General features: G+C 42.0%; 1 protein-coding gene across 1 annotated transcript in view; it reads right to left on the bottom strand.

The window, feature by feature from the left end:
- The window catches only part of LOC113447981 (sodium channel protein type 5 subunit alpha-like), a 60,906-nt gene that overhangs the window by 22,000 nt on the left and 16,719 nt on the right, over positions 1-22,187 (bottom strand). The window contains 12 exon segments of the mRNA XM_087917881.1: positions 633-787; positions 1,175-1,298; positions 1,502-1,516; positions 4,457-4,573; positions 6,339-6,758; positions 7,507-7,860; positions 8,470-8,682; positions 10,440-10,678; positions 12,565-12,691; positions 15,729-16,127; positions 18,490-18,645; positions 20,279-20,476. Coding sequence (XP_087774007.1) covers positions 633-787; positions 1,175-1,298; positions 1,502-1,516; positions 4,457-4,573; positions 6,339-6,758; positions 7,507-7,860; positions 8,470-8,682; positions 10,440-10,678; positions 12,565-12,691; positions 15,729-16,127; positions 18,490-18,645; positions 20,279-20,476 — 2,517 coding nt within the window.

Raw genomic sequence — 22,187 nt, 5'->3', positions numbered from 1 at the left:
GTAAAGTGAGTAACATGGCTGTTAAGAGAATCTGGCTTCCCCATTGACTTTGCTTGTCAAAGGGTCACAAAAGGGGATCACTTGACTTTGGGATGTTGCAACTGTCAGAAATATGAGTCAGTTGCTAAGCTCCTGAATTTTGAGCACGTGACCATGGGGACATTGCAATGGTCAAAAGTGTGAAAAACAGTCATAAGTCACCTTTTCCAGTAACTTTATAATTTTGAATGATTACTTCACAAATGGCTGTAGGTTGGGGACTACCAGTCTACATCAGTGTTTCTCATTTTCAGCATCTTCAGGATGATGGACCTCAACTCCCAGAATTTCCCAGCTAGCATGCTGGCTGGAGAATTGTGGGAGTTGAAGTCCACACATCTTAAAGCTCTCAAGGTTGGGAAACTATGTTCTACATCAGGAGTCTTCAAACTTGGACAGCTTTAAGACTTGTGGACTTCAACTCCCAGAATTCCTCCTCCAGTCATATTAGCTTAGGAATTCTGGGAGTTGAAGTTCACAAGTCTTAAACTTGCCAAGTTTGAAGACCCTTGGTCTACATTGTTCCTTATTGGAAAGGACAAGTTCCTTTCTCCTGATTCAGATAACGTTAAAGAAAAAGAGAGTTAACATACCAACGCTCCACTACTTAACAGAATCATGAACACAATGAAGCTTTCAAACCAGTTGTGTTCCACAATTTGGTAACACGTCTTTCTTAAATTCCACCATGTTTTCCCTGGAAACTTAGAAGTATTCACAGAACACCAAGGATAATGGTGAACACATCCTGAAAGAGACATTGAAGTCACAATGTAAAATTACTTCACAAAGACAATTCTCATGAACAGGTTAATAGTATTTTTTTTAGCTCTGCATCCTGTCTTTCAAGATGCTTGGTGAACCTCTTCGAGAAAACACAACTAATCTAGTTGGCCAGATAATTTGGGGTGATGAAAACCATCATTTCTGGATGAAGAAGTGTTCAAAAGCAACTGCAGCTTAAATCGATGTGGGAGGAAAAATTTATAAAATTCATAGGGGTACAGCTGATCCTTGACTTACAACCAGAACTGACCCCAAAATTTGCCTTGCCTTGCTTAGCAATGGTTAGCTCTAGCAATCCACCCGTGTTTATGACTATAAAACGATATAAATCTGTCAAGGGGCTCCTTACTTTCTGGGAAGCAATTGTCTGGCTGCTTGAAAACATCATCTAGCTCAGAGATGTTCTTCAGGAATTCATCAGGGTCTGTCAGATCCACAGTGCTGCCTTCTGAACAACTGGTTGAGCCGGCATTCTGCAAAACCAAAAAGACAGGCCAGATGTTTCTCTTGGATCAGATGACCCTTGGCATTCCTAGATTAAGGGCCTAGAGAAGGCGCCACCATTTTTTAAAACATGGAATGGTAGCGTGGGGATTCTGCAATGATCTGGACTCAAATGGCAAAAGTAATTTGCAGAATATAACCCTTTAAATCAGAGGTCTCCAAACTTGGCAACTTTAAGCCTTGTGGACTTCAACTCGTGTGTGTTTTAAAGGATTTGCGCTGAATGACTTGTGCCTCTTCAGCACATGCAGAGAGTGATTCTGGCGGAGGTTCAACTGTTCTGGACATGAATTTAAAGAACTTTAGGTCTATGGAGTTTCTCAGTCATCCAGGGCATGGTTGCCCCAAACTGAAAAAGCTTCTTGGATGAGAAGCGAACAATGAGATGTTAAGACTTTGGGGGAAAGTGCAGAAGAGCAACTATGACGATTAAAGGCCTGGAGACTAAAATATACAAAGAACGGTTGTGGGATTTGGGTATGACTTAGTCTAGAGCAGAGGTCTCCAAACTTGGTAACTTTAAGACTTGTGGACTTCAACTCCCAGAATTCTTAAAGTCTTAAAGTTGCCAAGTTTGGGGACCTCTGCTTTAAACCCAACCAGATGTCTTCTTTTCTCAGAGGCCATTGCCAGATGACTGAACACACCCATGGATGCGTTAGGCAGATTTTGATCTCTGCCCAACCTTAGTCAATACAGGTAGTCCTTGATTTACAGCAGTTCATTTAGTGACCGTTCAAAGTTAGAGGGACACTGAAAAAAAGGGACTTACGATTGTTTTTTCACACATACAACTATTGCAGCATCCCATGCGATCAAAATTTGGCTCCTTGACAAGTGACTCATATTTATGACGGTTTCAGCAGCCCAGAGTCATGTGATCCCCATTTGTGACCATCTGACAAACAAAGACAATGGGGAAGCCGGACTCACTTAACGACCGTGTGACTAACTTGAGAACGGCATGATTCAATTAGCAACTGTAGCAAGAAGAGTCATAAAATGGGGAAAAATTCACTTAACCACTGTCTCACTTAGTAACAGAAACTTTGAGCTCAGTTCTGGTCATCTGTTGAGGACGACCTGTAAATTCCTCTCGAGATACTGAAACAATCCCCCTTAACTATGGGGACGTTGACTGGTTACTGCAGGGCTGGGCTGCTGGGGGGTTCGCAGGGGTTTGGGAGAGCCCTTAGCTAAGATTCTGTGCAGTTTGGAGAACCCCCAAATCCAACTTCTGGTTGGCCCCGCCCACCCCTTTTCCCCCCCTCCCAGGAGTCCCCACACGGCCCATTTTGGACGCAGGTGAAGGGCAGGGCGCATGCGGAGGCTCTGGGAGGGTGAAAAACGGGAAGGCCAGAAATGGGCCCGTTTCTGGCTTCCAGAGAGCCTCCGGAGCCCAGGGAGGTTGCTTCCCCCCTCCTGGGAGCTTGAGGAAAGCCTTCGGAGCCCAGGGAGGTCAAAAATGCCCTCTCTTGCCAGGGTGCAGGAGGCTAACTAGGCCATGCCAGAGGTGGTAATTTTGAGTAGTTCGGAGAACCGGCCAATCCCACCTCTGACTGGCCCCACCAACCCTTCTTCTCTTCTCTGCCTCCCATTGAGTCCCAGCTGATCGGCTGGGTCTCCTTTTGTTGCCCTGCACAGGAGAACAGAGCTGGAAAGCAGGTTAGCGGGGTGGGGAGGGAAGGGGGAATTTTGCAGTATATCCTTTCCCTGCCACGGCCACCAAGCCACGCCCACAGAACCGGTACTAAAAAATTTTTAAATCCCATCACTGGGCTACACCCACCATGGCTACGCCCACCCAGCAACCGGGCCCTTTGCTAACATTTTTTGAAGCCCACCCCTGGGTTACTGTACAGATAGTCCTCCACTTACGATCATAACTGTGAAAAGAGCTTATGCCGCTAAGCGAAGAGGTTGTTCGGTGATTTGTGCCTGATTGTTATGATCTTTTTTGCCATGGTTGTTAAGCAAATCACAGCAGTTAAGTGAATCATACGGTTGTGGAGCAAATCCGGCTTACACTTACTTCCCTTGGCTTTGCTTGGGAGAAGCCAGCTGAGGAAGGTTGCAAATGGGGATCCCATGACCCGAGGATGCTGTAAGTACACATCAGTTGCCAAACATCTGAATTTTGATCACGTATTCATGGGGATGTTGCAATGGACATACTTTCGAGGACTGGTCATAAGCCACATTTTTTCCAGACCATTTTAACGTCAAGTGGTTACTAAACAAATGGCTGTAAGTCGAGGACTTCCAAGAATTCCTTTTCAAATCACTCACTTCAAACTCACTTGGTTCCATAGCCACAATAGGCAATATCCCCATGACCTACTGTTGAGGTTGTCGTCATTATCCTCATTTATTAACTTTATTTAGACCCCAGCACGTCACTGGAATCTCAAGGCTCAATCCTGCCTATATTGAGGTAGTCCTTGCCTTATGACCACAATTGAGCCCAACATCTCTGTTGCTGAGCCAGACAGTCATTAAGTAAATTTTACCACCTTTGACGCGCTTTCTTGCCACAGTGGTTGAGTGAATAACTGCAATTGTTAAGTTAGTAACACGGCTGTTAAATGAATCTGGCCTGACTTTGCTTGTCCGAAGGTAGTCACGTAACTCTGGATTACACTGCAACTGTCATAAATATGATCCAGCTGCCAAGCATCTGCATTTTGATCGTATGACCAGGGGGGTGTAAATGTGAAAAATGGTCACAAATCAGTTTTTGGGGGTGATGTTGTAACTTCAAACGGTCCCTAAATGAACTGTTGTGAGTTGAGGATGTACAGGTAGATAAGGTGGGCTGAAAGAGATTGAGCCGCTGGTCCCCCAGATAATTCCCATATGGGAGGATGAGAGTTCAGGTTCCCATGTGGAAGGTCCAATTAAATTGATTTAAGCTTGTACACAGGAATCTTCTCAACTGACTGCTAGTAGTTTAATGGCATTCAAGGGGCGTTGGGCTTGGTGCCCTTGTGGCTATGTAGAGATTCTAGGCTGGATCCTCTCTTCACTCCGCCCCGCTTTCTGCTACACCTTCAACTATACCTGAACTTTATCAATATATCACACTGGCAACACTTTTCTTGGCTGTAGATTGGGGAGTAGTATTTACCTCTCTTTCCTTGGAGGCTTGTACACTTCTTTCTTCAGGGATAGAAATTTCTGAAGTCCGGCTCCAGAGTTCGCAGCTTTTGGCCTTTTCTCCCCTCAAGCGCAACTGGTTTTCCTGCTGAAAATCACAACAGCTGGGATTTAAAACGACTTTAATAAGCCTTGGTTGCTTTAGCTACTAACATGGCGGCCACAGCCATATGATCCGTGGCACACACACATGTCTTTTGCGGGTACCAACCCTACAGATGCTTAAAAAAACAGAGTTTAAAAAACAGGATTCTCACCATTTTTTTTCTTTTCTATATACAGGTCATCCTCAAATTATAACCATTCATTTACTGACTATTCAAAGTCACAAGGGCACTGAAAAAGTGACTTATGAGCACTTTTCACACTTATGACCGATGCACCACCCCTGAGGTCACACGATCAAAATTCAGATGCTGGCAACTGGTTCATATTTATGACAGTTGCAGCGTCCTGGGCCTTTTTGTGACCATCTGACAAGCAATGTCAGTGGGGAAGCCAGATTCACTTAATGACTACATTAGTAACTTAGCAGTGTTTCTCCTAACCATTGTTTCGGGAAAGGTCATAAAATGGTGCAAAACTCACTTAACTGCTTTGCTTAGCAATGGAAATCGGGGGCTCAGTTGTGGTCGTAAGTCAAGGACAACCTGTACCATTTTCCAACAAATACCCTCACAGCTCAACCTTCTGTCACTGGATATTCACAGAAAAGGAACACACACACACACCCAAAAAAATCCCACAAAAAGGCTTTAATCCCATTTTATTTTTCTAGACACTCTTGCAGATATGTTGCAACTGCTTATCCAAGAAAGAAGAGAAAGAAGTTTCATTTATTAAACGTATATGCCATCCATCTCACTATTATAGTCACCCCGAGAAGCCTACAAAATGATTAAAGGATGGTACAAAATAGTATATGCATCTTCCCAGAATTTATTTACCACCATTTCTGCCTACGGATCTGGCTAAATTCTAACATAGAAAGAGAAGATGTGGAGAAATAGTCATACATTTTAACTCTTTTGCCAGGTGTCAGATTTGCTATTTCTGACAATAATTTGGTTTCCAGGTAAGCGGCAAAGCCAGGAGATATTGATGAATCAGTACTGACCTTCTAGGGCAGCATTTTTCAACCTTTCCAATATGATGATGTTTGGACTTCAACTCCCAGAATTCCCTGCGAACAACATGCTGGCTGGGGGATTCTGGGAGTTGAAGTTCAGAGATATCTTGGAGCACCAAGGTTGAAAAACACTGCTCTAAGGGAAAAAAACTAATTAAAAAAAATAACTTATTGGAATCAGACTTATTCTTTTTATTTTGTGCATTCTTTACAACACTACGACATCGACATTTTCACTTATATCTACATACATACATACATATATACTTTTAATTCTTATTTCTCTTGTCTAACCAGCTATACCACTTATCCCAGACAGTATAATATTCTGATTCTTCTCCAGCTTGCAGTTCCAATGTAAGTTTAACGATCTCCGCATAGTCCAACCCTTTCTTTATTACCACACCTTTGGAAGTCTAATTTTCAATTTTGTGCATAGGCAATTCTTGCCACTGTCACTATATGTACTATAATATATTTGGTGTTTTTTTTAATTAAATTCTCCTTTAATTATTCATAATAAAAACATTTCGGGCTTGAGTTCCATTTGAAGACCTATAATTTGGAATCAAGCTCAGTTCTGATGATTTCATGGACCCATCATAGCTATCCTTACATGGTTAGCCATCGCCTTCTTCAGAGATGGTAGTTTCAACTTCTCCACGTAGGAATCTCCTACTGTGACTTTGTGGCCTGCTGAGATGACCCGTATCTAGCTACTAACCTGCTTCGTGCACTCCGTCCCCACAACTGAGCCCAGATCTTCCGAGGCATCACTATCAGTTTCCACATGAGCAATGGGAACACAGATAAATACGCTGGGATTGGAGATGAAGTCATCCTGATTGCTCTTCTCACGCCCTTGGGGGCTGCTGTGGCCTTCTTTGAAATTATGGCCATTGTTTCTCAGTTCTACCTCACATTTCTCTGAGTCACATTTTACTTTCTTGGTGGCGGCTTTCCCCTTCCACCCCAGCGCCCGGAAGAAAATGGTCAACGTGGCCTGTTTTGCAACATGAAGCCCTCTGTGGATCCTAGCAAAGGCAATCTTCAAGTTGTTGGTCTCCCTGTCATCTTCTGGGAGCTGGTTGAGGTTATCGGTACTGAAGGAATTCAGCAGAAGGGCGATGAACAAATTGAGGACCTCAGAAGGACAAAGCAAAAAGTTAAGAGATGCCAATTATGATTAGATGATTAGATGATAGATAGATAGATAGATGACAGATGATCTATCTAATCTGATAGAGAGATAGATCATTGATAGATAATAGATGACTGATATAGACTGATGATAGATAGATGAAAGATTAGATGACAGATAGATGATAGATTAGATAGAGAGATAGATATAGTTGATAGATAATAGATGACTGATATAGACTGATGATAGATAGATAGATGATAGATTAGATGACAGATAGATGACAGATGATAGATTAGATAGATAGATATTGATAGATAATAGATGACTGATATAGACTGATGATAGATAGATGATAGATTAGATGACAGATAGATGACAGATGATAGATTAGATAGATAGATATTGATAGATAATAGATGACTGATATAGACTGATGATAGATAGATGATAGATTAGATGACAGATAGATGACAGATGATAGATTAGATAGATAGATATTGATCGATAATAGATGACTGATATAGACTGATGATAGATAGATAATAGATTAGATAGGTGATAGATTAGATAGATATAGATAGATAGATGACAGATGATAGATTAGATAGAGAGATAGATGTTGTTGATAAATAATAGATGACTGATACAGACAGATGATAGATAGATAGATGAGAGAGAGAGAGAGAGAGAGAGAGAGAGAGAGGCAGGCAGACAATAAAGAGAAGGAAGCAAGCGCAGGGAGACTCACCACTAAATTCCCAATCACCATCACCATCACAAAGACCAGCAGGCACAGGGACCGCTCAGCCACAACCATGCAGTGCCACATGGTCTCAATCCATTCCCCACACAGGATCCGGAAGATAATGAGGAAAGAATGAAAAAAATCCTCCATGTGCCAGCGCAGTTTGCAAGCGGGGTCTAACTTCTTGCAGGAGTTTTTATAATTGTTCCCAAACAGTTGCATCCCAAAGACAGCAAAAATAAAGACGATAATGGCTAAGACCAGGGTGAGGTTGCCCAGAGCATCCACCGAATTTAAGATGATTTTTATGAGGGTATTTAAGGTGGGCCAAGACTTTGCCAGCTTGAAGACTCTCAGCTGTTGAAGACAAAAAGGTCAAATCAGTTTCAAATCAGTTTTAACACCAACAGAATAATTTGTCAGGTTCTGAGTTCAAAGGTAGCTAGGGGAAGCAAGAGGTCAAAAAAGTTGAGAGAAAGAGCCACAATCATGACTCCCTTTCTTAAACATTCATCCCATCCCTGTCAGTAATCCATAAATTATTGTCCATTTACTGGTAGTAGTTCTCAACTTACAACAGTTCATTTAGTGACTGTTCAAAATTACCAGGGCACTGAAAAATGCGTGATGACTGTTTTTACTACCTTTGCAACATCCCCATGGTCACGTGATCAAAATTCAGGCCCTTTGCAACTGACTCGTATTTATGACAGTTGCAGTGTCACCCGGTCACGTTTTACAACCTTCAGATAAGCAGAGCCAATGGGGAAGATAGATTCAGTTAGCAACCGGGCCACTAACTTATCAGCTGCAACGATTCACGTAACAGCTGAGGCAAGACAGGTCGTCCAATGAAGGAAAAACTCACTTAACAAATGCCTCACTTAACAGCATAAATTTTGGGCTCAATTGTGGTTGTAAGTCTAGGACTACCTACAGCTCCGAAGCCACAGAACGAACAGTTACCAGTCTCAAAGTTCTCAGGACAGAATAGCTGCCCTTTTTCCCGCCCTTTTTTCCTTTCTTGTTCTCTTTCGTCTCGCTCGACGTGCTCAGTTCGACTATGCTGATCAGGACAATCACACTGTCGAAGACATTCGAACGCTGCTGAAAATAATGGTAAGGGTCCATGGCGATGATCTTCAGGATCATTTCTGCCGTGAAAATGGCTGTGAAAATCTGTCAGATTTAGAGAAAGAAGAAATAATTATGTCAAGTCCTAAGGAAGGTGAGGGCTGCTCCATGTTTATGAGATGTTTTTATTCTGCCTTTATTACTTTACAGATGATGAACATACCTAATACTCCTTCTTCCTCTTCTTTTTCCCACAACAACAATCCTGCAAAGTTTCATGCCTAAGGCAGGACTAAAACTCCCAGTCTCCTAGAGATTGGCCCAATGTCATCCAGTTGGGTTTCATAGCTAAGGCGGGACTAGAACTCACGGTCTCCTGGTGATTGGCCCAATGTCATCCAGTTGGCTTTCATGGCTAAGACGGGACTAGAACTCACTGTCACCTGGTGATTGGCCCAATGTCATCCAGTTGGCTTTCATGGCTAAGGCGGGACTAGAACTCACTGTCTCCTGGTGATTGGCCCAATGTCATCCAGTTGGCTTTCATGGCTAAGGCGGGACTAGAACTCACTGTCTCCTGGTGATTGGCCCAATGTCATCCAGTTGGCTTTCATGGCTAAGGCGGGACTAGAACTCACTGTCTCCTGGTGATTGGCCCAATGTCATCCAGTTGGCTTTCATGGCTAAGGCGGGACTAGAACTCACTGTCTCCTGGTGATTGGCTCAATGTCATCCAGTTGGGTTTCATGGCTAAGGCAGGACTAGAATTCACTGTCTCCTGGTGATTGGCCCAATGTCATCCAGTTGGCTTTCATGGCTAAGGCGGGACTCGAACTCACTGTCTCCTGGTGATTGGCCCAATGTCATCCAGTTGGCTTTCATGGCTAAGGCGGGACTAGAACCTACTGTCTCCTGGGCCTTCACGATTAGAACAAACTGACTTTCTCCTAGTCTTCCATATATTCAATTAAGCCCTTGTTTGTCACAGTCACGTGATCCATGATTGGTTGCTTTATTATTATCAATACAGACACAGAGAAGAGTCAACAGGAAGATTGAAAAAATAAAGATGGCAGCCATGACTACCCAATCAAAGGCTTTCCCCCTTTTTATCAATATAGGTAGTCCTCGACTTTCAACAGTTCATTTAGGGACCATATAAAGTTACAATAGCACTGAAAAAGTGACTTGTGATTGTTGTTCACACTTTCAACCTTTGGAGCATCCCCATGATCATGTGATCAAAATTCAGGTGCTTGGCTGTGCCCCAAGGTCATGTGATCACCTTTTGTGACCTTCTGACAAGCAAAGTCAGTGGGGCAGCCAGATTTACTTAACAACCGTGTTACTAACTTAATAACTGCAGCGATTCACTTAATAACTTTGGCAAGAAAGGTCACAAAATGGGGCAAAACTCACTTAACTAATGTCTCACTTAACCACAGAAATGTTGGACTCTGTTGTAGTCGTAAATCAAGGATTACCTGTATTGGGACAGGGATGGAGATGGGAGTAGTTCTAAGCAGCATCCTTCTGCATCGTGTGTCTCTTTGTAGATTAGTTTATTTATAGCAACGTGTTTAATATTTTTATATAAGTCACATCTTCCCATTTTGCAACTATAACCTTGGTCAGCTGACAGCAAATTAAGATTCTCAGAAATAATTAGCAAAGAAGTTGCAACAGCAATCAGTATCCCATGTGCCAAAGATCCAGTGATATCCTTTTGTCTTTCAAATCAAGAAGAAAAAGAAATCCATAGAAATCTCCTAACACTCCAGCCCAAGGGATCAACCCAATTTTTAACAACTTACGGATGCTAAAACAGGGGTAGATTATCTTCTGCTTCTGGGTTTGCTTACCATGTTACCACTCGAAAGAGCTTGCTCAAACTGGGGGGTCATTTTGTAGTGGTCCAAGGCCATGAAAAGAGTGTTCATCACAATGCAAAGTGTGATGATGAGATCGGTAAAGGGGTCCATCACAACCACACCCACTTTCTTCTTTATTTTCTGCCACAGAGGGCAACAGTTCCAGATAAGATACTTGCGGGCTAACTTGTTCAAGACGCGAGGCCATTTTCGATCTGATTCTTCAAGCTCTAAATAAGAAGGAGGAGGAGGGGGGAGGAGGAGGAAGAGGAAGGAGAAGAAGGAGAAGGAGAAGGGGAAGGGGAAGAGGAAGAGGAAGAGGAAGAGGAAGAGGAAGAAGAAGAAGAAGAAGAAGAAGAAGAAGAAGAAGAAGAAGAAGAAGAAGAAGAAGAAGAAGAAGAAGAAGAAGAAGAAGAAGAAGAAGAAGAAGAAGAAGAAGAAGAAGAAGAAGAAGAAGAATTATTTATTAATCTACTCATGTAATTTGTTTGTATGGCCCAACCTTTCAACTTTGGTTGAGAATGTACAAAATGTATTCCCTTTTTTTACTTCTCTGCAGCTTATTCCCTGAAAAGATCCAATGATCTCTGATGAAATTCTGACATTAGATAAAACATGTTTTACTTCAATAATTGTAGGAATTTGAATGGTTAGCAATCAAGCTGGGTTTTTTTTCAGCTGCTATTCTTTATGTCTTTAAGAAAGACTTTTCATTGCAAATCCCATACAACAGAAAGTTAGGATACAAGCATTTGTAAAAAATTTGAAATAACAGACCATAAATAAATACAGCTCCCACAATCATCTCATGGGGGAAATGGGTGGCATAAAAAATGTAATAAATAAATATAAATAAATAAAACAGATTTTCCAAATTTTACACTTTCTACTGGAAATGAATTGCTACAGTAATAATCTTACTTATGCAAGCAGTCCTCAACAGCCATTCATTTAGTGATAATTCAAAGATGCAACAGCCATGAAAAAAGTGACTTAGGACTGATCCTTGTACTTACGACCATTATAACACATCCATAGTCTCATGAGCAAAATTTGGGTGGTTGGCAACTGGCATGTATTTATGACAGTTGCACTGTCCCAGGGTCATGTGATCATCAGTTAAGAGCCCGGTGGCCCATTAAGAGCCAAGGTGGCACAGTGGTTAGAGTGCAGAACTGCAGGCTCCTTCTGACTGCAATTTGGCAGTTCAAATCTCACCAGGCTCAAGGTTAACTCAGCCTTCCATCCTTCTGAAGTCAGTAAAATAAGGACCCAGATTGTTGGGGGCAAGAAGCTGACTCTGTAAACCACTTAGAGCAGGGGTCACCAACCTTTTGGACCTCAGGGACCACCAAACTCATCATTTTAAATCCCGTGGACCATTCATATGAATTGTGATGGACAGTGGCTTGCTGACGTTGGTGGGAAAGTCAGTCCCATATTCCAAAGCTGCAGTAGTCACAGGATTGGCCCTTTGGTCATCCAGGAGCAGCTCCTCCAGTCCACGGCAGGCCAGTGCACCCAGGTGGAGGAACAGCTGCTCTGGGATGACCAAAGGGCCAATCCTGTGACTACTGCAGCTCTGGGATATGGAACCAACTTTCTCACCAACATCAGCAAGCCACCCTGGGGTGGATTTCCTTCCCCGCCATTGGTCTTACCTTCCAGTTCTAGCTCGTGTGGTTCTACTCAAAGTAAGGTTTGCGCTCGGCCAAAGGATGGGGGCAGTGGGTGGGTGGGTCATGTGAGCAACACAGTCTTGTGTTCCTGCACAGCCTGGATTAATTGCTTTGGGGGTGCTTTGTGGGGGACATTTCTCTGCGGACCACCAACATTTTCTCACGGACCACCAGTGGTCCCCGGCTCACTGGTTGGCGACCACTGGCTTAGAGAGGCCTGGAAAGCACTGTGAAGCGGTACATAAGTCTAAGTGCTATTGCTATTTATTATCTTCCCAGTCAGCTTCCGACTAGCTAAGTCCGTGCGGGAAACTGGATTCACTTAAAGATTGCATGGTTCACTTAACAATGATGGCAAAAAGGTCATGTATCGGGCAGGGACTCACTTAACCATCACCTTGCTTATCCACAAAAGTTCTGCAAAAGAAAGCTTGTACCTTCAAGGACACTGGTGATAATGCTGACCGCACTCGCTGCCCGTTGTCTCTGAAGTGGCTGGTTATAATAATCAACTGACAGTCGATGAGCTTGGACCATCTTGTTAGCTTCATCGTACAAAGACATCTGCATAGAGATACAAAACAATTGATTTAGTTGTAAATATTCCTGCTCTTTGGACACAGATAGGACCATTTATACCATCAGGCAAGTCAAAGGTTTCATGAAACTGAAATCTGAGTTCCATACAGGTAGTCCTCAATTTACAACTGGTCGCTTAGCAACTGTTTGAAGTTACAATGAACCTCCCAAGCAGTGGTGGGAATCAAAAAAATTTACTACCAGTTCTGTGGGCATGGCTGGGTGGGCATGGCAGGGAAGGATACTGTAAGACAGAGGTCTCATTCTTGCGGCCCGCAGGCCAATTGCGGCCCACAGGATGATATCCTGTGGCTCCCACCATGATATGAAAGTATAATATTAGTGCGTTCTCCATGCATCACTGGCTGCCTAACACTTCTATGTGCGGCCCAGCCTCATCCAGACTCTGCCTCCAGCGGCCCGCAGGTAAATTGTGTTTGAGACCCCTGCTGTAAGATCTCCATTCCCTCCCCACTCCTGGGGGAAGGTTACTGCTGGTTCTCCCAACTACTCGACATTTCTACTACCGGTTTTCCAGAACTGGTCAGAACCGGCTGAATACCACCTCTGCTCCCAAGCTTACTTATGTCCCAAAGTTCTGATGGTGACATGTTTGCGTGTGCACCCACCCACATACACACACCCATGCACCACAGTCACATAATGGCATTTCTGGTACACAGCAAATGGTTCAACTTTTCAGCCATTTCTGGCTAAAAAAGAAGCTATAGAACATATTGACTTGCTTGACCTTGTGTTCCTTTCTGTGTTCCTTTTCAAATTGATAAAAAATTATAGCTAGTTCTGAAGAAGTGGATAGTAAATACAAAAAGCATCCTTAATTTAACCCCAATTCTGTATTTATTTATTTTTGCTCTGTTGCATGCCACCCAGAATCTGTAGAGCAGGAGGTGTTATAAGAACTGTGGTGTTAATAAACAGATAAGGAAATAAGGGTGTTAGGACATTGCAGTATTATATTATTATGCAGTATTATGCAGTATTATGTTACATAATATTATATTTGGCATCACTTTTTTCCTTTCAGATCACATTTTACTACTATCTTTTTTAAAGGGTAGTATTCTGTCATAAAATTGTTCAGCGGGTGTCCAAACGAAGTCAGAGATGCTGCCACAAATTTGTAGTTTTATATAAATAAGTATATTTTACATCGATATATGCAGTGAATAAGATAGTCAGGCCAACAGGAGCATCGTGAGGTAAATTGCAGAGCCTGCAGAAGAAAAAAGGCGGGAAAAAGGGTAACGCCCACTCCACACCCACAGCAACCAATCACAGTGGAGATTGCCTCATGCAGGAGACAGCCCTCTCCCATCAATCAACTGTAACTATTTGTTCTGGTTCATTGTACAACTCCATTGTTCCAGCTGCTAACTTTAAATCTCTTAACACATTCCAACAAAAGTAGCCAAAAATCCAAAGAAATCCCGTCACCCTTTTTCAGACTTTTATTTAAAAGACAGATGTTTTTGTGAGTTACTGCTCATCTGATGCGCAGAGCGGCTTGACTGAAGAAGGATTTAAATTGTAAATGTGTACATTGCAAACTGCAAATGTGATTTTTAATATACAACTATACTGCTTGCTCTCCCTCTGCCATCCTGCCCCCGTTCCTCCCTGATAACAAGTCGTCCCAATCCTGAGAGACCCTGGGCTGCCTTGTCCTGCTGCTCCCCACATTCCTCCAAAGCCAATGAAGCCCCCCTTGATATACATCCAGCTCATCCTCCTCCGCAGATTCAGGCTCCGATGGGGCATGACAGACTACTTTTATGCTATGCAGTACAGTTGATATACACACACAGATATTACCTCCTTTTATGAAAATCTATTAGCCTGTGTTGTCCCAAAGGACCATTGGCCTGTGTTCCCTATTTGGGGTCCTTTAAAAAACATCTCTATCAAATGTATAACAATGTGTACAACTGTAATGTATCTGCATCATAAGCAGACCCAGACTTCAGAGGATAATTAGGACTGCAGAAAAAACAGTTACTATCAACCTGCCTTCGAGGACCTGTATACTGCACAAGTCAAAAAGAGGGCTGTGAAAATATCTACAGATCCCTCACATCCCGGACATAAACTGTTTCAACTCCTACCCTCAAAACGACGCTATAGAGCACTGCACACCAGAACAACTAGACACAAGGAGAGTTTTCCCTGAACGCCATTCCTCTGCTAAACACATAATTCCCTCAACACTGTCCAACCATTTACAAAGTCTGCATTACTATTACTGATGATCTTGTCATCACTCCTTATCACCCATCCCCTCCCACTTGTGACTGTATGAACTGTAACTTTGTTGCTTGTGGCCTTGCAATCTATATTGACTGTTTCCTAGTATGATTTTTGCTTACTGTACCCTATGACTATCATTAAGTGTTGTACCTTGTGATTCTTGACTCTCGACGAATGTATCTTTTCTTTTTATGTACACTGAGAGCATTTGCACCAACACAAATTCCTTGTGTGTCCAATCACACTTGGCCCATAAAGAATTCTATTCTATTCTATTCTATTCTATTCTATTCTATTCTATTCTATTCTATTCTATTCTATTCTTCATTCCAGTATCTAATCTAATCTATTCTATTCTTATCCCTTATTCTATTCTATTCTATTCTATTCTATTCTATTCTTCATTCCAGTATCTAATCTAATCTATTCTATTCTTATCCCTTATTCTATTCTATTCTGTTCTGTTCTGTTCCGTTCCGTTCCATTCCATTCCATTCTATTTTATTTTACTACATTCTATTCTATTCTATTCTATTCTATTCTATTCTATTCTATTCTATTCTATTCTATTCTATTCTATTCTATTCTTCATTCCAGTATCTAATCTAATCTATTCTATTCTTATCCCTTATTCTATTCTATTCTATTCTATTCTATTCTATTCTATTCTATTCTATTCTATTCTATTCTATTCTATTCTCTAAAGCATAGCCTTGCATGAAAGAGCAAATAATTGCTAATATTTTCAACTCACTTGGCTGCTCATTCTAGGATTTTCCATCACAGGAGGAAGCAGCATGCCTTCTTCTGAAAGAGAGTCCGTGTTCAAAGACCTCATTCCACCAGGTCCCACCATGGAGATCATCCCGTTGCAATCATCTCCGGCATTCCATCTATTGGACTGCATGTAGTTAGGAGTAGCCGGATGTGATCCATAGCCGGGTTGACTTTGGGTGCTTGGATGCCTTACTATACGTGTAGGCAAAGTACAGCCACGTTGGAGCTCCATCTCCCCAACACTGTTGGATTCATCATCCCCAAATTCGGCCTTGGATCCAGTCTCTTTCCCTGATAGGTGGAAACTGAAGATATTCCCATGACTTAGCCTCCGTTTTGATGGGTTTGAAGAAGGCCCACAACCATAGCTGAAGATCTGCAGGGAACAAGGATGGGAGAAACGAAATGCAACACAATATTGGCATACGTTGGTTTCTATCAACTAGGGAAGTTCTTCAAATAAATAAATTACTGGTAAAGGAGAATATGAGTTTGGTTGCAGATAGTCCACTAGCACTTGGTGTTAGTTAGTTTGGTAATGAAATGCCTGCAAGAAAACAACCAAGCTCAGAGGGTACCAAGGACCCCACAAATAAAATTATAGACTGCAAAATGCAGCATAAATATGTCTTAGGCTCCCCTTCAATAAATAATGTTATTCATGATTTATTTCTTCAGCTTACTTTGGGGACATATCTATAGAGATTCTCAATCATTCAGGTCACGTTTATCCCAATATTGCTTTCCCAAAAATCAATGGACTTTTTTGATTTTTTTCCTTTGCAAACATCTCACTTCTCATCCAAATGACTCTTCTGATCTTCAGTTGAACTGAAGAAGCTTCTTGACTGAGAAGCAAAACATTTTCAAGAAGAAAAAAAACTGGGAAAGTTCAGTTGCTTTTTTAAAAAGCACTGTTGCAAGAAATGTCCATCAGGGTTCAGTTCCAAGTGGGAAGAAAGACACTGGAAACTTGGAGGCTGCTTGGAAGGATGGTTTAATGGAGAAGCACCACCACCAAGCATGTGTGATTCTGGGTAGATGACCACATGGAAGAGATGGAGAGAGAGAGAGAGAGACAGTGGGAGACAGAGGTACAGAAGAGAGATTTATACTCTTTCTTGGGCTTTGAATTGGAGCTTCCTGTTCCTGTGACAAGGGCAGGCAGCTTATTGGTTGCTGTAGGGGTCATGTGCAAATCCTAAGAGCTTGTTTGAGATAAGTCTGGTTATACTGGGGGTTGATTTAATGTCCCCAGGTGGTTTCGCAATGCAGCGAGCCCTGCTGTTAGATGGGTAGAGGGCTAATCCTATCATGTCACAAGGGCCGTGTTTTCATCCCATCACCTTGGAGCTGAAATGGGGGGGAGGGCACGGAACTGCTTTGTCTTTAAAAGCACATTTCTCCTGTTCTCTTCCAGAGAGGTATAATATCCAGCCTTTTTAATATTTCCTATAATATTTCATTGTTCTAGGAAAGGAATGGGTGCTAGCTTTCTATAGCAGGGGTCCCCAACCACGGGGCCCTGGACCAGTACCATTCCATGGCTCATTTTCTACTGGGCCGCCAGTTTGCTGGGTGCCGCCATCTTGTTTTGATGAGAAAGTGCTTCCAGGTGAGCTTTTCCGGTTGGAAAGCAGCGTTTGGGTCCTGAAGGAATCCTCGCGCCTTAGTTTCATCGAAGGGGGGGGCGGCTTCGAACGAAGAGCCATCCTGATGGCGGAGGAGATTAAGAAAGCACAAAAAAAGTACAAAGGAGGAGTTGAAGGTGGCGGGGAGAAGCGGGGGACGGCTGGCTGGCCAGTCGCTCGGCTCGCCTTGCCTTGTCATGCGTGCTGATGCTGGTACCGGGCCGTGGATCATTTTGTGATGCCGGTACCGGGCCGTGGCACAAAAAAGGTTGGGGGCTCACTGGCACAACCATGATCTGGATGATTGAGAATTTCCATAGATGCTTTCACAGAAAAAAAAAAATCAAGGAAGTCCAATTTCCATTTGAAAAAAAAACACCTTTAGGATTACTTTGGGGACATGGCAATGGAGAATTTTATTTTATTTATTTTTTTACAAAAAAACACATATCAGTTTGCACAATGTGGTTGGAATACTTTTCTAGGTCACAGAAAAAGATATTGAAAGTCACTTTTTGAAGTAAATTTGCCAAAAACTTCCACGCAAGAGTTTTTAGTCAGCAACTAGTGATTACAAATTGCATACTGGAATCAAGTTTTCTCAATCGGTACATTTTTTTCCCACAGTTTAAGCTTTCCGTTTTGCAAGAGCCTTTTTTCGAAAGTTAAAAGGGTATTAGGGATAGTCCTCAAATTACAGTGACAGTTGAGCTGAAAATTTCTGTTGCTAGGTGAAACAGTTGTTAAGGGAGTTTTACCCTCTTGTACAACCTTTTTTGCCACAGTTTAGTGAATCACTGCAGTTGTTAAGTTAGCAATGTGATTGTTAAGTGAATCTGGCTCCCCTATGGACTTTGCCTGTCAGAAGGTCACAAAAGAGGATCGCATGATCCTGGGACACTGTGACCGTCATAAATATGAATCACTTGCCACACATCTCAATTTTGATCACATCACCAAGGGGATTCTGCAACAGTCATAAGTGTGAAAAACGGTCATAAGTCACTTTTTTCAGTGCTGTTTTAAATTCGAACAGTCACTAAATGAACTGTTGTTAAGTTGAGGACTACCTGTATCATATATAAGCAAAACCTAACGCTAATGTACTGTTTTCCGATGGCTGTCGTTTGATGCTGGCCCCGAATCTTCCATTCCTAAGGACAGTTTCTTCCTTCGGTTGCTTCGTTCTTTGTCTTCCTTGGATGCTGGAGACACTTCAAAGGAGCTAAGAGACATGCTGTCATTTTCTTTGGCGTTTAATTCCTAGATTGTAGAAAGAGTGAAAGGGAACTATGTAATTCTATTTTCACATACATTTTTTAAAGATCACTATTTATAACGATAACTTCGCAGTTACAGCTGCTGGTTTACCTTGGCTGTCTAAAAGACTCCCAAAGTCATTGTAGTCTTTTCTCAATTGTAAAATGTTCAATATTCTTCTTTTAGGACTGCATTAAAAAACAATTACTACTAACCTGCCTTCCATGGAGGACCTGTATACTGCACGAGTCAAAAAGAGGGCTGTGAAAATATCTACAGATCCCTCACATCCCGGACATAAACTGCTTCAACTGCTACCCTCAAACGACGCTATAGGGCACTGCACACCAGAACAACTAGACACAAGGACAATTTTGTCACGAACGCCATAACTCTGCTAAACAAATAATTCCCTCAGCACTGTCCAACTATTTACTAAGTCTGCATTACTATCACTATTAATCTTCTCATCACTCCTTATCACCCATCCCCTCCCACTTGTGACTGTATGGCTGTAACTTTGTCACTTGTATCCTTACAATATTTTTTATTGACTGTTTCCTAGTATGATTGGATTGCTTATTGTGCTCTGTGACTATTAAGTTGATGGTTTATTGTACCCTATGACTATTATTAAGTATTATTACCTTATGATTCTTGATTCTTGAAGGATGTATCTTTTCTTTTTATGTACACTGAGAGCATTTGCACCAAGACAAATTCCTTGTGAGTCCAATCACACTTGGCCAATAAAGAATTCTATTCTATTCTATTTTAAAAATACATCTGGTATATTGTTGCAAATCCAAACCAGATAACCTTCAAAAGCATAACAGAAAACCATCTCCTTCCCTAGCATTGTCTCCAAATATATTCATTTATTTGAAATTTTCATCCTATCTTTCCTACAAGAAGTTCCAGGCCCTATACAAAATGTTCCTTCCTTGCTAATCTGAGCCACTTCCTTCTTCTTTTTCTGGCACACATAGATATATTCTTGGTCTCACTTTCTCGTAAGGTAGGCTATTTTGCTATCTCTATCAGAATTTCCTATAAATAAATCTCCTTTCTGTTATAGACACCAAACTTACTTTAACTAGTCAAGCCAGATGGTCTTATAAAAGTGTTGCATAAGAATTATGGAGGCTCAGTGGCCAAGATGCATATTGCAGGCAACTCTGCATTCCTACTGCCTGGAGTTCGATCCTGACCGGCTCAAGGCTGACTCAACCTTCCAATCTTTCTGAGGTCGGTAAAATGAGGATCCAGATTGTTGGGGGCAATAGGCTGACTCTGTAAAAACCGCTTAGAGAGGGCTGTAAAGAAGCTAGGAAGCGGTATACAAATCTAAGCGCTATTGCTATCATTGCTACACAAGCCCAGGGGAGCCTGCAAACGGAGGAGGGTAGAGATCATTGAAAAAGTCAACACGGCAGCCATGAACATACCATTGAAGCTCCTCCCTATTTTCTGCATATCGTGAAACATGTAAAAATGGGATTACATGTTTGTAACCAACATCTTAACTTTTTGGACTTTCTCTGCGCAGGTTTATCTTGTCCGTCACAAGCAGAGAATTGCAACGACACGATGTTCTTTTAGTCGTTTTAATGAAAGCAACCAGACTTATACTCACCTCTTGTTCTTTTTTTAGCATTTCCATGGTTTCCCGAAATTTTCTCTCTTTGGCCTCTGTTTCGGCAATAGTGGCCTTGCTCTGTTCTTCATAAGCCATGGTGACCACAGCTAGGATTAGATTGACCAGATAAAACGAGCCCAGAAAAATGACCAGCACAAAAAATAGCATATAGATCTTCCCGGATACTCTCAGCGTCTGAAATTAGAAGAATATATTAACCAACTGTGAGAAGTTTTATATCAAACTGTATTATTCTTTATACTGTTTCTATCTTCCCTTGAAACATTAACAGAACCTAGTATGGTCTGAGAACCAGCATCTCCACTAGGTAATTGACAATCAAGCTGAAAGAAGTAAAAAATAGCGGAGAGAAATCCTTTACCCAAACTTTTCTTAAAAACCTCCAGTGATGGAGTACCAGAGGTGGAATTCAACAGGTTCTGACCAGTTCTGGAGAACCAGTAGCAGAAATTTTGAGTAGTTCGAAGAACCAGCAAATATCACCTCTGACTGGCCCCGCCCCCATCTATTCTCCGCCTCCTGAGTCCCAGCTGATTGGCTGGGTCTTCTTTTGTTGCCCTGCACAGGAGAACGGAGCTGGAAAGCAGGTTAGTGGGGTGGGGAGGGAATGGAGATTTTGCAGTATCCTTCCCCTGCCATGCTCACTGCCACGCCCACCAAGCCACGTCACGCCCACCAAGCCACACCCACAGAACCAGGAATAAAAAAATAATTGAATCCCACCACTGTGGAGCACCTGCAATTTCTGGAGGAAAGCCATTCTACCGATTGGTTGGTCTCACTGTCAGGGAATCTCTCCTTAATGCTAGGTTGGATTTCTCTTTCCAGCTCTTACTTCTTGTCCTGCCCTCAGGAGTTTCAATTTCAACCATTCCCTCCCAGTTATTCCTATTCTAGAGCTGTGTGATATTATGTCAGTGGAAACACACACTCTGCTAAGGGGTCTAATCGTTTTGATAAATGTGCAATCAAGATTTATAGTGGATTGAGAAATCAGCAATCTGGGAATCTTTTTTAATATTGGTGCTTAAATGTTATACTTAACATCTTGAAATAACAATGGCTGGAGAGACATTAATAAACTTTTAGCCCCTTTATTCAATCAGAATAGGAATAGAATACCTAAAAGATTAGCTCTATAGGCCCTGCTGTACGGTCTCAGCGTTGGGGGCAGTAGGACACTGAACATCAAGGAATACAGTGCGTAAAGATTATATTCTCTACAGGATCCTTATCCAAGGTACAAAGTTTATTTTAGTTACCCAGCTAAAGCAAGCAAGCAATTATATCTGTACATCCCTCTCTAAGGGAGATTGGTGGGTTTTAAATTTTGATAATAAATATTGGGTAGCAGAGATATTGGAAGATGCTGAAGGCAAAGATTGATTTTATTCAATCAGAATTGAGCTGGAAGGGACTTCGGAGGTCTTCTAGTCCAACCCCTGCTGAAGCAGTAGTCTCTATACCATTTCAGACAAGTGGTTGTCTTGTCTTTAAAAACCTCCAGTGATGAAGCAGATACAATTTCTGGAGTCAATTACTTCCACTGGTTCATTGTTGTCACTGTCAGGACATTCCTCCTTAGTTCTAAGTTGCTTCTCTCCTTGATTAGTTTCCATCCGTTGCTTCTTGTCCTGCCTTTAGGTGCTTTGGAGAATAAGTTTGTCCCTTCTTCTTTGTGGCAGCCCCTTAAATACTATAACATGTCACCCCTAGTCCTTTTCTCTCTCTCTAGAATGTCCATATCTAATTCCTGCAACGATTCTTCATATGTTGCTGACAATGGCCAAGGGATCATTTAATGTTGCATTTTGCTAAGAAAGCCACATGGCTGGACAAGCAAAGGGTGTGACAATAGGAAGTCACTTGATTAGGTCAACTGGGT

This window comes from Pseudonaja textilis, chromosome Z (genome assembly GCF_049901715.1).
Source record: "Pseudonaja textilis isolate UNSWEBS1 chromosome Z, rPseTex1.2, whole genome shotgun sequence".
NCBI lineage: Eukaryota > Metazoa > Chordata > Lepidosauria > Squamata > Elapidae > Pseudonaja > Pseudonaja textilis.
Note: the sequence above shows the minus strand (reverse complement) of the source record. Positions and strands in the feature narration are given on the sequence as shown.